Genomic DNA, 12,991 nt, shown 5'->3' with positions numbered 1-12,991 from the left:
TAAAACATTTGCGTTTGAGGCTAGTTAATAGGCCCTCACCAACACTGATTGAAAAACAAGAGTAAACAAAACAACAACCACTGCATTTGAAGGCGTTTTTTACTTTGTGCCCCAAACGTCTTGTCCTCCATTACCCTTTTGTTTCATCCTGAGGAGCACTGTACCCAAAACCTTACATTATCTCTTATATTTCAGCCATGCATGTCAATTTCCTGCCATTTGTTAATTTTCGTTGAAATCAAGAAAACTCAAGTGTCTTGCAAAATATCAGTACGTCTGCTCAATGCTTACCAACATGGGGACAGCACCGTTATTGAACTGAGGAAACTTAAAAGTGTAACCCGTTCTTGTCCAACTCCCCCATCATAAAATATAATTTCTTATTTGCAGGGAGGAGAAGAGGAATGACAAAAAAACACAAAGAGACGCTAGGTGGATGAATCCGAATAAATACACCTTTTATTTGACTGATTAACAGATCTGATTATACAAACGCCAACACAGAGCTCTGAAATAACAGGACCAATCAGCGAGACAATGACTGTACATTCTTGGTGTGACCCTCCCTTGTTCTGACTCCCTTTTTCTGACCCCCCCACCCCAGCCCGCAGTAACTATGGAACTGAATCACTAGTGCTTCTTTCTGTACAAGTAAAGCTCAGCTACCCACCTACCCTCTACAACCCTCTAACACCCTCCCTTTTTCAGTGCACTGTCTGTTATCTACAGGTTTGAACAGTATCTACCACAAGGGGATGTTTGGCCAATTGGGTGCCATGATCGGACCGTAGGTGCCCTCTACGCAGGACTAATGCTTGAGTTTGAACTTTGTCTTTGACGTGTATATTTTTTTCGTCATGTTTGGCTCATGTAGTCTAACAGACAGTGCTGTTGTAATAATAGTGTATGCACCGTTTTAAGAGCTTGTAGTGTAAGAGCATAGTAATGTTTTTGCCTTTTGGTTGAAATGCAAACAGCCAAAAATCTCTCAATGTACAGTTCTAGGTTGAAGTAACTTCCTAATTCCTTAGTCTCTCACTTTCTCTCTTGCACGCACACATACACGCACACATACATACATACATACACTCACTCACACACAAAATACTGGTATGTTTGTCCCTTCATCTTAAAAAACAAGAATGTTGCAATTTTGTGTCAGGCATTTTTTTTGTTCTCAATCTCTTCTTCTGGCCAAGCGTGACTTGTCCCCACATACATTAAACAGACAATCACACAATCATCCCTATGGTACCCTAAGTGCATTTTATTCAACCTGCACCTTTCAGTAGTTCCTACAGTAAAAACACCAATCCTTACCATCACGAGAAATGGATGGATAAAACACCCTCGCTTTCATTCCTGTAATCAAATCCTTTTTCAACCCACCTCTCCCTTCTTCTCATCCCAACATCCACACCACCATTGGTCCCCCATACCCCTTTACTCTCGTGTAACAGACAGTCTTGTATGTAACAGTGACAAATACTCGCCCCTCAGCGCAACAGCCAGGAGGAGAAGAGAGAGAGGGAGAGGAAGGGAGGTAAACAATGTATAGGAAAAGGGGCAGATGAAGAGAGGGCGAGTTCATGGGGAGGGAAAACTGCTTCCATCTCTCTTTCTCCCCGCATCTCTGTGATGGAGTGGAAGGAGGAAGGACAAGGGACGGTGGAAGGTGATTGAGGTGGAAAGAAGGGGAGAGAGAAAGAGAGCAGGGTGAAATTGCGTTGGTCTTCATGTGTCCTGGCCGTCGGTGGCAGGGGTGTCGTTGGCATTGGGCATGTCAGAGTCAGTCTCCCGGCTGGATATGCGGTCCAGCTCTGCCTGAACATCGCTCAGGCCCAGCTTCGAACCTGCGTCAAATGTGGATAGATAGCATAAGAATTGGTAATGTGCCACAGCAAACACACATTTCAGCCAGTGTGATACATGCCAAAGCAGTCAATTACACATGGTTAGAATAAGAGCTGGGTGAAATAAGAATATTGGCAAAACATTCTCAATAGTATTATTTGAGAAATATTTACAGTTTTTTAAGTATTGTTAATCAGGCTATTTCAGTCTAATATTAAAGATCACCTCTAGACATGTATTTAGAAAGACATAAATCCTTGGACCAATAATGTGTGTCTGTGTTTTTTTTCCACGTTAAAGCCCTTAAGAAGGCATATTTTCCTTTGACCTAATTAAAAGTTTCCAGAATCTATAAATATGCATTTTTTTATATCTAAGATTTCCTGCTGGACACAAGACGTCTCCTACTCCTACTCCTACCTTGAATATTAGACCAGGATTGACTTCCAAACTTGTTGTGATGTCACAAATCATGCTCATAGGCATTTTAAGGCTGCATTGTAAAAAATGTGAAAAAATATGGTTCTAATTGAAAATGATATACCTTAAACCGTTTCACAGAGAATGAATACTTACTGTTTTAGATAGACAGTATACATATACAGTATATGGCTAATGTGTTGAACAGTATCAAGATATACATTTTCACAATATCGCCCAGCCTTAGTTAGAATCATGTGCAATGTTTGTGCCAGATGTTAGTGATGAGAAATGCAATGCAACATGCCAAAAAATGTAGAGGACCAGAATGTAGAGAAGGAATTAGGAGGGGAAGCATCAGGAGTTCAATCATCATTAAATAATCAGTCAATTGAACAAAATTATCCTGGCACTCCCCTGCAACCAAATAGGGAAAGAGGAAGAGAGTGCAGATATCAGAGTCTTGCCGTCTCTGTGGATGATCTTTTTAAATAGCTCTGGTTCATGCCACTTCTATGAAATGAATACACCTATGCTGATATGTTCAAGAACTGAAACACTCATGTTATTGGTGCTTAGGTTTCAAAATGTTGCAACTGATGAAATGACCCACATCCATAACAACAAGATTCAGGCATGTGATGCAAAGGTAATTCAATAATCGCGGGGTCATCTCCAGAACCTACAGCTTCACTTCCCAGATGTTCCTGACTTTCACATAATCTAATCCAATAATCCGAATAAACACAAAATCCATGTGTGTTTGTACAAAAAGTAAAGAGTAAAAAGTAAGACTTTGTTCCTCCACGGATGCTGGAGAAGTTTAGAGGCTCAGAGGGGAGGGAAAGGGTCAAAGGAAATGTAAGGATGCTTCTGAGAATGAACACCACACACCTTAACGTGGCCAGCATCCTCTGACTAGACACACACACACACAGTATGAGTGATGTTAACAGTGAGATTGCAAAACAGACTATGAACATAGTTAAGGATGAAAAAAATCACACAGAGATACAGACAGGCATAAAGATGATTTGTTTGGACTCGGACCCTTTTATGATTTCCTTTACCATGTGTAATGTTCATGTCTGGAGCAGAGGACAGGACAGTAAACGAGAAAATGAAGGATGGCAGATTGGAGGTGGAAACCAAAAAGAAGCTGAGTGGTGAGGAGTAAATGAAAATAGAATGAAACCCCCCTCAAACGACTGAATAAACATGCACTTTTCCCTCTGTTTAACAAAACCAGAGCATTGTAACAACCTCTACCACCTAGAGCGCATTCTCACCTGACTTGCGTACTGTTCCTGGAGTGTTGTTACCGCCACCTGGCGTCCCGGGCCCACCTGTCCCAGCTTTCTTTGTCAGTAGACTATTGAAGAAATTGGCCAACACGCCCTCACTGGTCTGACCTGCAGCATACAGAGAGTAGAGTAAAAAAAACACACAATGAATGAGCAGTGGTCGCTGGCTGCTGTGTGAAGCAGAGGAAGTGCATGACGTACCCGACTGTGGCATTGCGTTCGCTACGTTGGCCGCTGCGGAGCGATTACTCGTCCTGGGGGAGCCGGTGGGTGCTCTACTGGCAGTGTCCTATGAACGACGACAGAGGATTTCACACATACTGGACACTGGGGGGAGATTTCCTTTATCTTATGAGCCAAAACTAGAAGGAAAAAAACGAGCACTCACCACTGGTCGCCCTGCTGTCACAGCGGGCTGTTTGGCGAGCAGCGACTGCAAATTAGAGCACAATATGCAAACTCACTCCAATTAGTTTTTAATTAACATATCAGGACCCTCAAGTCAGATTTAATTTGGAGTGCCGACGAGCAGCAAAACAACTGAAATTCATATAAAAGAGATGTTTTCTGACCTGCAGCTTTACCAGAAAAACTTGGTCGTCTTCTGCCTGAATCTCCTTTTCATGTACAATCTGGTGACAAGCAAGAAAAGAAATTGATTTATTTATAGATTTTTTTATAGCTGTACAACTGCTTATAAATTGTGTTGGATAAAATTGTCATGATCCCTGAAGGGATATTGGGAAAAGCTTAGCGATGTAGCACACAGCAAGAATCAATCTGTAAGCTTTGGCCATTTTTTTAGCAGGAGTCTTTACCTTTCTGACTGGCGGTTTGACTATTACTTCCTCAAAGCTGTCATCTGCTTTTACTGTCTGGAAGTTCTCGTGAAGTATGGCAATCTTCTTCTCATTGTCCCAACCTGATGGACTGAGAGCACACGAAGGGTTACGCACCGAATACATGTGGCCCCACAGTCATGGTACGTTTACGTACACAAAGGCGGGCTTACATGAAGACGGCATCTCTTTCCACCACTTGTGCCGCGCAGTGGAAGGGAAAGCCGTAGAGTCTGTGGACGAGATATTTGTACAGGATGTCCAGGTTTTTCATCTCCTTCACCGATGTGTAAACGAGAGACGCCCCGTCTGACACGGCTGTCAAGGATATTTTCAACCATTCACATTTCTAAATACATGAACTAAGGCAGTGTGCAATCTTCATTTAAAATACAAGAACCCTTGAAAATCTAACACCATTTTCACTCAACATTGTCTGGAGAAATAATTCTGGAAAACAACCATTTCACCGAGTACAGGGTAATCTTTTGACAAGGTAAAGTGTGGTATGGCATGGTGGTTAGCACTGTTGCCTCACAGCAAGAGGGCCCTTCTGTGTCGAGTTTGCATGTTCTGCCCATGCCCTTTTCTCTGAGTTCTCCGTCTTCCTCCCACAGTCCAAAGACATGGACGTGTTAAGTTAATTGATGACTCTAAAATGCCCGTAGGTGTCAATGTGAGTGATTGTTTGTCTGTATGTGCCCTGCGATAGACTGGCGTCCTGTCCAGGGTGTACCCCGCCTAACACCCGATGTCAGCAGGGATCGGCTCCAGCCCCCGCGACCTCGATAGGGACAAGCGGTTGAAGATGGATGGATGGAATATCAACAACAATGGTTTAGATATGGCAAAAACACATTTTACTGTCAGTCACTCAGTTGTATTACCATCCTTCATCACTGAACAGTTGGACGTTACAGTACAGGCCAAAAAGAGAATGGCTGCCTTAAAATTCCGCATGTCATGAGGAAACTGCGGAGTCTGTCGTATTGATCAACAGCCCCCTTTGAAACCCTGTGCGTACACTGTTCCGTGACCAAACGTTTCATTTTGTTTTCTGACAATATACATTGTTTGTGCACTTTTTGGCAACAGCAGAAACGACGTTCAGCGAAGGATACACTGCAGACAGAAACGTCTGATGTGAGACTGGATGAGGTCCAGGTGTTCGTCTCTGTAGTCGTGCTCCTTCTCCAGCGTGCTGATGGCGTCACACTGAGGACAGATGAGTAGGTGTCAGACACAGGTGAATAGATGCAGTGCAAAAAACAAACAAAGACCATTATATTTTGAAATGATTTCACAATTCAATTTTGTGTACCTTAGTGCAGACCACCACCATTGGTATTCCCAGGTTGTGTGTGAGTGTGTTGTCTCCTAAGGGCAGCAGCACACTCTCCTCCTCTTCGCTCCTCCTCTGCGGAGTGCCATCCTCCCCACTGCCTGGCTCTGTGTACTCTTGGAACTGTTTGACAACTACACACACAAACAACATTATCATACACATATACATTTTAATATAGTACATAATACATGTGGCATTATCATTCTAATTCGGCCTCCTCAGGCAAAACCCTTGAAGGGTTAGTGGTCCAATCTAAAGCTTTTAACAAAGGCTCCTTATTTGAGAAGTGTGTTCATACTACTAAGAGCATTTCAGTGAAGAAACACTTAATCTACTCGTCAGACTGACTGCTGTCAGTATGACTCACGTCTGTGCTCCAGCTCCCGCAGCGTTTCCGGGGCGACCCGGAGTTTGTCGATGTGTTCCCTAGCGACGGCGGCCCACTTCTGGAGAGAGTCCAGGGCATTCCATGGCCGCGACATGTCAACTGTTATCAGCAGCAACGTGTTGCCGATTGAGTCCACTGGCACCGCTACTCCCTGCAAACCTTTGTGGTAAAGGTCTCCGTCTAACACCCAGGCATTACACCTAGTGTGGTCTAAACACACACAAAGATAAATACATTATTTAAGGAGGTATCATATAATGGAAAAAAAATTAAACAAAAAAGACTACAATTGCTGGTTACCATCGATGTCGTCGTCATGGACACTGAAGTAGAGGTATTCCAGGCCACGCCCTTTCATGAACTCTTCAACCCCCTGGAGCTTTGCAACCAAGGCGGTCTTCCCCGAACCCACCTCACCTAAAATCAGCAAAAACAGAAAGCTTGTTAAGTGGCATACTGACTAAAGAAACCACACCAAACCAATGCTGAAAGTATACAAATTGTTCTGCATCCTGGTTCCCTCTATCATGCTATATGAGCTGTAATAGTAACACACTGCAGGGTTAATAGAGAGGCTACGGTGTGCACCACACACTATCCCTTTTTTTAATTAATTACATTTATTAATGTTTTCATAATATGCATAATAAAATGACCCCAAAGATATTCAGATTTCAGGGACAAAGAAATGTATCAGGGATCCTTACAACTAGAGATGCGATACCCGGATCGGATATCGGCTCCGATATTGACTATTTAGCTGGATCGGATATCGGATGAATGAGGCAGATCCAGCATTCTGATCCAGTCATTTCTTTTTTATTAATATCATACACAGCAATACAGTTACAGCGATCTAGTCACTTCAATTCTATGTTTGCAACGGCGGCTAAGGTTTTATATTTAATTTAAAAATATCTGTTTGCAGTGCATTTTACATGGAAGTGTTATTTGTTTTTGCTGCTAATGTACACTGTTGTTTGTTCATAAATAATATTAAGTACATTTATATTTGTGTTAATTTGTTACCTTTTTTAAACACGGCTAAATGTGTATCTCAAGCCTGATGCCTTCACTCACATGGCAAGGTATAAGGTTCATCCATTCAACAGTAGTATCGGATCGGCATCGGCCGATACGCTCAGCCAAGGTATCGGCTTGGATTGGAAAACAATGGATCGGTGCATCTCTACTTACAACTGAGGAGCTGGAACGTTTTTGGGCATTTTTGCTTGAAAAGTGACTTCAGTGGTTGATTAATTGATTAGCAAAATATATGTTATATTCCTTTCATCAACTAATTGATTAATCAACTAACCACAGCTTCATCATACATAGTTTGGAGTTCTCATGAGGGTTCAACAGCCCTGATATGTTGTGTATCTATTGACAATGGACTGTGTCTGCATTTGTCCTGGCATTATTGCTAGCGCTGACAGCATGACTTTGTTATTGTGCATGTTATAAGGTCATGGCTGCATCCATTGTTGCACTATACCATATTATGTCGACAGGGGGACTCGATGCATGATAAAGAAGCAGAGCTTGCTGATGTTGGCATGGATAGCATAACAGACAAATGGCTCTGGCTGATTAGCTTGAATGGGTCTAGCAGGCTGCGGATTATCCCAGGCGGATGTGTAGAGGCAGTGTGTGTGTTTGTGCCGGAGACGGGGAGGCACCCTCCTCTCTGCTTCAGTCACAGTGGGGGAAAAAACACAGGATGATGGTTCGTCTTGTCCCCTCAGCATCATCTCCACCTAGCTGCTTGTAGCGTGGTTGGATGCTAGAATGACTTGCAGTGTTTCAAAGCGGCCCGATTCTCTGTCATAAGATAATAAGGGAGCGCGCGTATGTGTATATGCGCGCGCCCGTGCTCAGGAAAATACACCTGTCTCCCTCTGTTCACCCGCTACCAGGCTTCAACACAAAAGCAACGAGGGTCCGCAGCAAAGCTAGCTTAAGTCTACCCCGAATGAGATGATCATCAAGCTAACGATGCTCAATGGCTGTAGTCGGGAGACTGCGGACACACACAGATACACACCCATGACCAGGACATTTCTCCCGGACGGTAGCTTGGATCTTGAATGGGTTGACACTTCACTCAGGATGGTGGACCTGCAGGCAGAACAAGCCCCGTTACAACCCGGGCCAAACAAGGCTTCCTCATTTCATTCATTAACAAACAAACGGAGCAGCTAAAGCGAGCTAAGTGCTGCTGTGTCACCAGTTCCGAGCCAGTCCGGTAGCCCCGTTAGCAAAAGCTAGCTGTCAAACCCCATCCTCCTCCCCAGCACAATGGACCCTCTGCGAACCACAACCCCCGCTAACGATAACGCATCTTAAACCACCCACCACAAGTCCTGTCCGTCATCCTCCTCTGGGTTGGAGTTCTCCAGTGTGCTCTTAGGTCCTGTTGAGGTGGAGGATAATAAAGCACTCCTCCCTGAAGTCGCCATCTTCGCAGGGCTTGTAGAACAACCGAGCAGAGCGCCCGGATGTAGCAGTTGTTCTGTGCTAACCTACAGTAGCCTGGTGGTGCACCCACCCTCGCCGCACGCCGGGGCCGGGGCGTGGTCCGCCCGGATGAGGACAAAGCTTGGGGTCCCCCTGCTCCAGACATGACATGATCTCATCCGAAAAAGTGACACGGCTGGACTGATCATTCACACCAAGTTATGTACTTATGTTACCGAAGCAGAGGCCACAGCTGGGCTACTATATCATGACACAAATACATCTATTAAGCAGGCTATTAATTAATGTAATCAATTTAATTTAGTTATTTTCATTTTATTTAAATTGTATTTCAAACATGTAAAAAGGAAAACAGAAACGGTCATACAGAAAATAATTATATTACTCAACTAAAAAGCATAGAGATACATGAATAATAGCTGTATTTTGACAAAAAAGTGGGAATATGTGAACACTTATGCCTATATCACCCCACCCCTTCTCCATAATTCATTGTTAGTTAACAGCTTCCTCTGTCATACATTTGTTCTTAATTATTTTTTTTCCAAACTCAACCAATTGTTTTTTTACTTAACAAGTATCCTACAAAAAACAATGTATTTCTCATATATTCCTATCGAATATGATATAATTTCTTGCATTTAATTTAATCCGAATTTATAAACGTATTGCTATGCTAGTATCCAAAATAAAAATCCATTCTGAATTTTAAATGAATAACAAAAAATAACACATGATAAGTAACTAAAAAAGAGTGAAAAAACATTGACATTATATGTAGCTTGATGTTTGTGTAAACTGGGACTGATACACGCATGAACCAAATAGTATGGTGCTCCAAAGCTCAGACTGTTATGGCAATTACGGGCTGTTAACATATTTCGCCACAGTGTATAGGCCGATTTATCAGAGTAAATGATCAGGATAAATGGGCTTTCAAAAAAGCCACATAATAAATCCCAAATATCCTCTCAAAATCGTTGCCTCATAAATCAATGCCCGGATTTGTAAAATAATCCAATGGCACCGGGCCTATAAACTTAAATGGAAATAAAACTCCAAATGCCATGCAGGGATTATGGATGCACCTCAAACTGACCATTATGCATAGACTGTTGAGCACCATGACTTCACAACAGGTTACAATATGATAACACAAGGAAAAGATAATCAACCTTAGGTAATGCAGCCCTATAGTAGAGTCCCACGCATGTTTATATTTCATTCAGGATAGTGCGATTCCAAATACAGAGGCTGATAAGATGATGGTAATAAGACTGTGGGCTACAAATATGCATTTACCCATGTACACAACAATAGATATGATAACACCAACTAAACAGATTAAAAACATAAAAAGGGAGAAATGTATAATACAAGCACATATAGGATCTACTATCTTAGCATATTATTGTTAGTGGTATTATTAGTAGGCTATCTCAGCAGCAAAATACCCTCACACGGTGCTCTGAGACGATTTCAATGCAACTGAACCAATGAATCTGGTGGGCACAGCACAGCGTGAACTTTGAATTAACAACCAAGTGGTCTCAGGTGTGCGGTCATCGCTTATTATAAAACCGCTCGAGCACATCGCAGCCAATCAAAGCTGAGACCCGGAAAATACGAGACAGTTCGCTGTAACAACCGCGAGATGGCGCTGACACACTGTGCTCGGAGGCTGCTGGTCCCAGGGTACGGCGCGCTCTCTGCGGCCCCCGATGGAGCCAGCGGATTACAAACTCAAGTTAAGTGGCGCACCGTCGTCCTCCTCCTCCTCCTCCTCCTCCTCCCCATCTTTCACTCAGAGTAAAATCGGGCGCACGGAGCGCATCATCGCCGTGCTCACCCCGTGGGAATTAGAAGCAGCTGTTTGGCTGTCAGCGCAAGGAACCCGGCCGAGCTCTGCAGTGTAGGGGAGACTGAGGCAAACATATAGACAAAGAGTGAGAAGAGGGAGATGGGTCCGGAGGCGCTGAGGCATCCGTGATTGTCAAGTAAACGGCGGTGAAGTTGTTCGGCTCCGCTCGGATCTTTTCTCCAGGTCGCTGAGGTGAGTTTTCTCTCTGCAGGAGACAGGAGCAATCAGCCCGGGTGGATGGTGCATGCCTTACCCTTACTGAATGTGAGATGTAGAGGCTATTCCAAACATTTGCCTGGATATCTTTCTGTATTGTCCTATTAACTGAAATACTTATATGATGACATCAGATGTTAATAACATGATATGTAAAATGTAACAGTCTGTGAGACTTTGGGGATTTATTCATTATTCCGTAGGCTAATATAGACAATAAAACTATCTTTTTTTTTAAATCAGCAACAACATATTATTCCAAAGAGATCCACAGTGACTTGAGGGATTATTTCTTTTTCAGAAATATACTGGAAAATACCTTGTAGGCTACTCTTAGAAAGCCTCTGCTATAATTTAGTATTATTGGCATGCTATAAGACAAGATGAATCCTATGGGAGGGGAAGGTCTGCTTCATTCTCTATCTCTCTCTTCCTCTTGCCCTTCTGCTTCATTCACTCTGACTTGCCTGCCTTTCTCCAGTGTTTTCTCTCACTCCATCCCTCTAATCCCCCCTCTCACAACCTCTGTCTCCCTCACTCTCATTGCTTCTCTTTCTGTCAGCTCTAATAACACTGTGAGTTCGCAACACCAGACCGCTTCACTTCTGATACTCCTCTGTCTTTTTTTTTCTTCTCACACCCAAGCCGCCTTTCCCCACGTCAACTCTTCATGTTGCTGCCACTTGTCATGATTAATATTCCACACAGGGTATGCATAACATGCCACATAGTTTTGGCATTCCCCTTCCTGTACTGTGTCTGGATTACTCCTCTTTTGTCTGATAATCATTGTGACTGAGCAATTACAGTGCTGGACCTTCCTGTGGGCTGAATCATTAATGTCAAACTCACTCTACACGTATGCACATGTGAAGGTGAATGATCACACAAGCGACACAATCAAGGGTCATGGCAGGCAATTGAGCTCTGAGCCATGATTGATTGTAGTGTGGAGAATATGAGCTGACAGTGAGGAGCCTTGGAATGAATTTTAGACGTGTTACACCATCTGGCAATCAATCATTACTTTTTCTGTTTTTATGTTTGGGCATTATTTTTGATTTACACACAAATTGTAGAGCACACAAACCAGTTTGCTACCAAGTGCTCAGCCTCTCTGCAATTTGAAAGTCTTTGTTATACTGGGCGCTTCTACCTATTGTAATTTTCTGCAGTCGTGTTACAGTCAAATGTTTGAAACACACCCTGTGATTCTATAAGTTTTATTTGTACAGATCAGGGTAAAACACCTACAACGCCTTATACTTAAACCCCCCTCACCAATGCATTTGGTTGGTATAACAGCACATACATATTAAAATAATCCTTGACAAAACTACTTTTGGGCCCAAGAAGCTATTGCAAGATCCTGTGACGAAGTGTGATATGAAAATTCCTCGTCACCTCTGCCAATGTGCAACACATGTGACAGCTTATCTTAAAACGCGTCCCGTACACAGCTCTTTTACAGTAGCTGTAGATATATTCCACATCCTCCGTCACTTATCCGTGTCATCTGCTGTCACCCGGAACAGACAGGCATCTGCTGCTTCCCGCACACACACACACACACACACACACACACACACACACACACACACACACATAGGCTACACACATGCAGACATATCACCACCGTGCAGCGGGGTACATACAGAAACACATCTAACTTACATGCTTTCACACACACAGTTCTACTGTAAGTCAAACACCTGCCCCGTGGCTCTGTCCACGACCATTTGTCTGTGTACAACCCGTTCAGTGAGTTAAGCTAAAAATAATCACCACCAGCCAACACACACATGCACATGAATTATGGAAGACAGAGGGAGAGAAAGATACATTCAGGTCAGATTCAGACCCAGTTCCAAGAGCGCCACTCCCCAAGGATGATACTACTAGACCTCAGCATTAATATTCAGTTTGTACCATAGCGCATTAGACCTGTGGTTATCTTAACTGTACTGGATTGGAAATTATTCATAATTCATTGATGAATTATACATGCAATGCAGTGTATCCATAATAGCAATAGATTTATAATTAGTGTCAACTGCATCCCACTTTAGAAATTATAGGTGTTGAGTGAAGAGCACATGTTGGGAGCTTATTAAAGTGTTATTGATGATGCTACAATGCATTTTTAAATGTACTGTGCTGTACTTAGTGTAAACTAACTGTTCAGTGCTGAACTGGTCCATACCAGTGTGTCATATCTTTCCATTAAATGTGAAGGAGGAGAGGGTTATATTAGGGCCATGGGAAAGGATCCATCTTGTGTGA

At 43.0% G+C, this 12,991-nt stretch overlaps 1 protein-coding gene across 2 annotated transcripts; it reads right to left on the bottom strand.

Annotated features, from left to right (window-relative positions):
* Positions 1-730: 730 nt before the first annotated feature.
* dync1li1 (dynein, cytoplasmic 1, light intermediate chain 1) lies at positions 731-8,621 on the bottom strand. Of its 2 annotated transcripts, XM_083925364.1 has the most exons (13): positions 8,509-8,621; positions 8,198-8,271; positions 6,451-6,567; positions 6,130-6,360; positions 5,739-5,893; positions 5,539-5,632; positions 4,591-4,726; positions 4,397-4,508; positions 4,151-4,210; positions 3,967-4,011; positions 3,780-3,867; positions 3,564-3,686; positions 731-1,853 (listed from the first exon to the last, which is right to left on the bottom strand). In XM_083925364.1, the coding sequence occupies exons 1-13, from the start codon at positions 8,610-8,612 to the stop codon at positions 1,735-1,737; spliced, it is 1,458 nt and encodes a 485-aa protein (XP_083781490.1). In that variant the 5' UTR covers positions 8,613-8,621; the 3' UTR covers positions 731-1,734. The 2 variants fall into 2 exon arrangements, with proteins under 2 accessions (XP_083781490.1, XP_083781489.1); XM_083925363.1 differs by having other exon boundaries at positions 3,564-3,867.
* Between the last annotated feature and the right edge of the window lie 4,370 nt (positions 8,622-12,991).

This window comes from Echiichthys vipera, assembly GCF_963691815.1.
Source record: "Echiichthys vipera genome assembly, chromosome: 13".
In the NCBI taxonomy this organism is placed as follows: domain Eukaryota; kingdom Metazoa; phylum Chordata; class Actinopteri; order Perciformes; family Trachinidae; genus Echiichthys; species Echiichthys vipera.
Note: the sequence above shows the minus strand (reverse complement) of the source record. Positions and strands in the feature narration are given on the sequence as shown.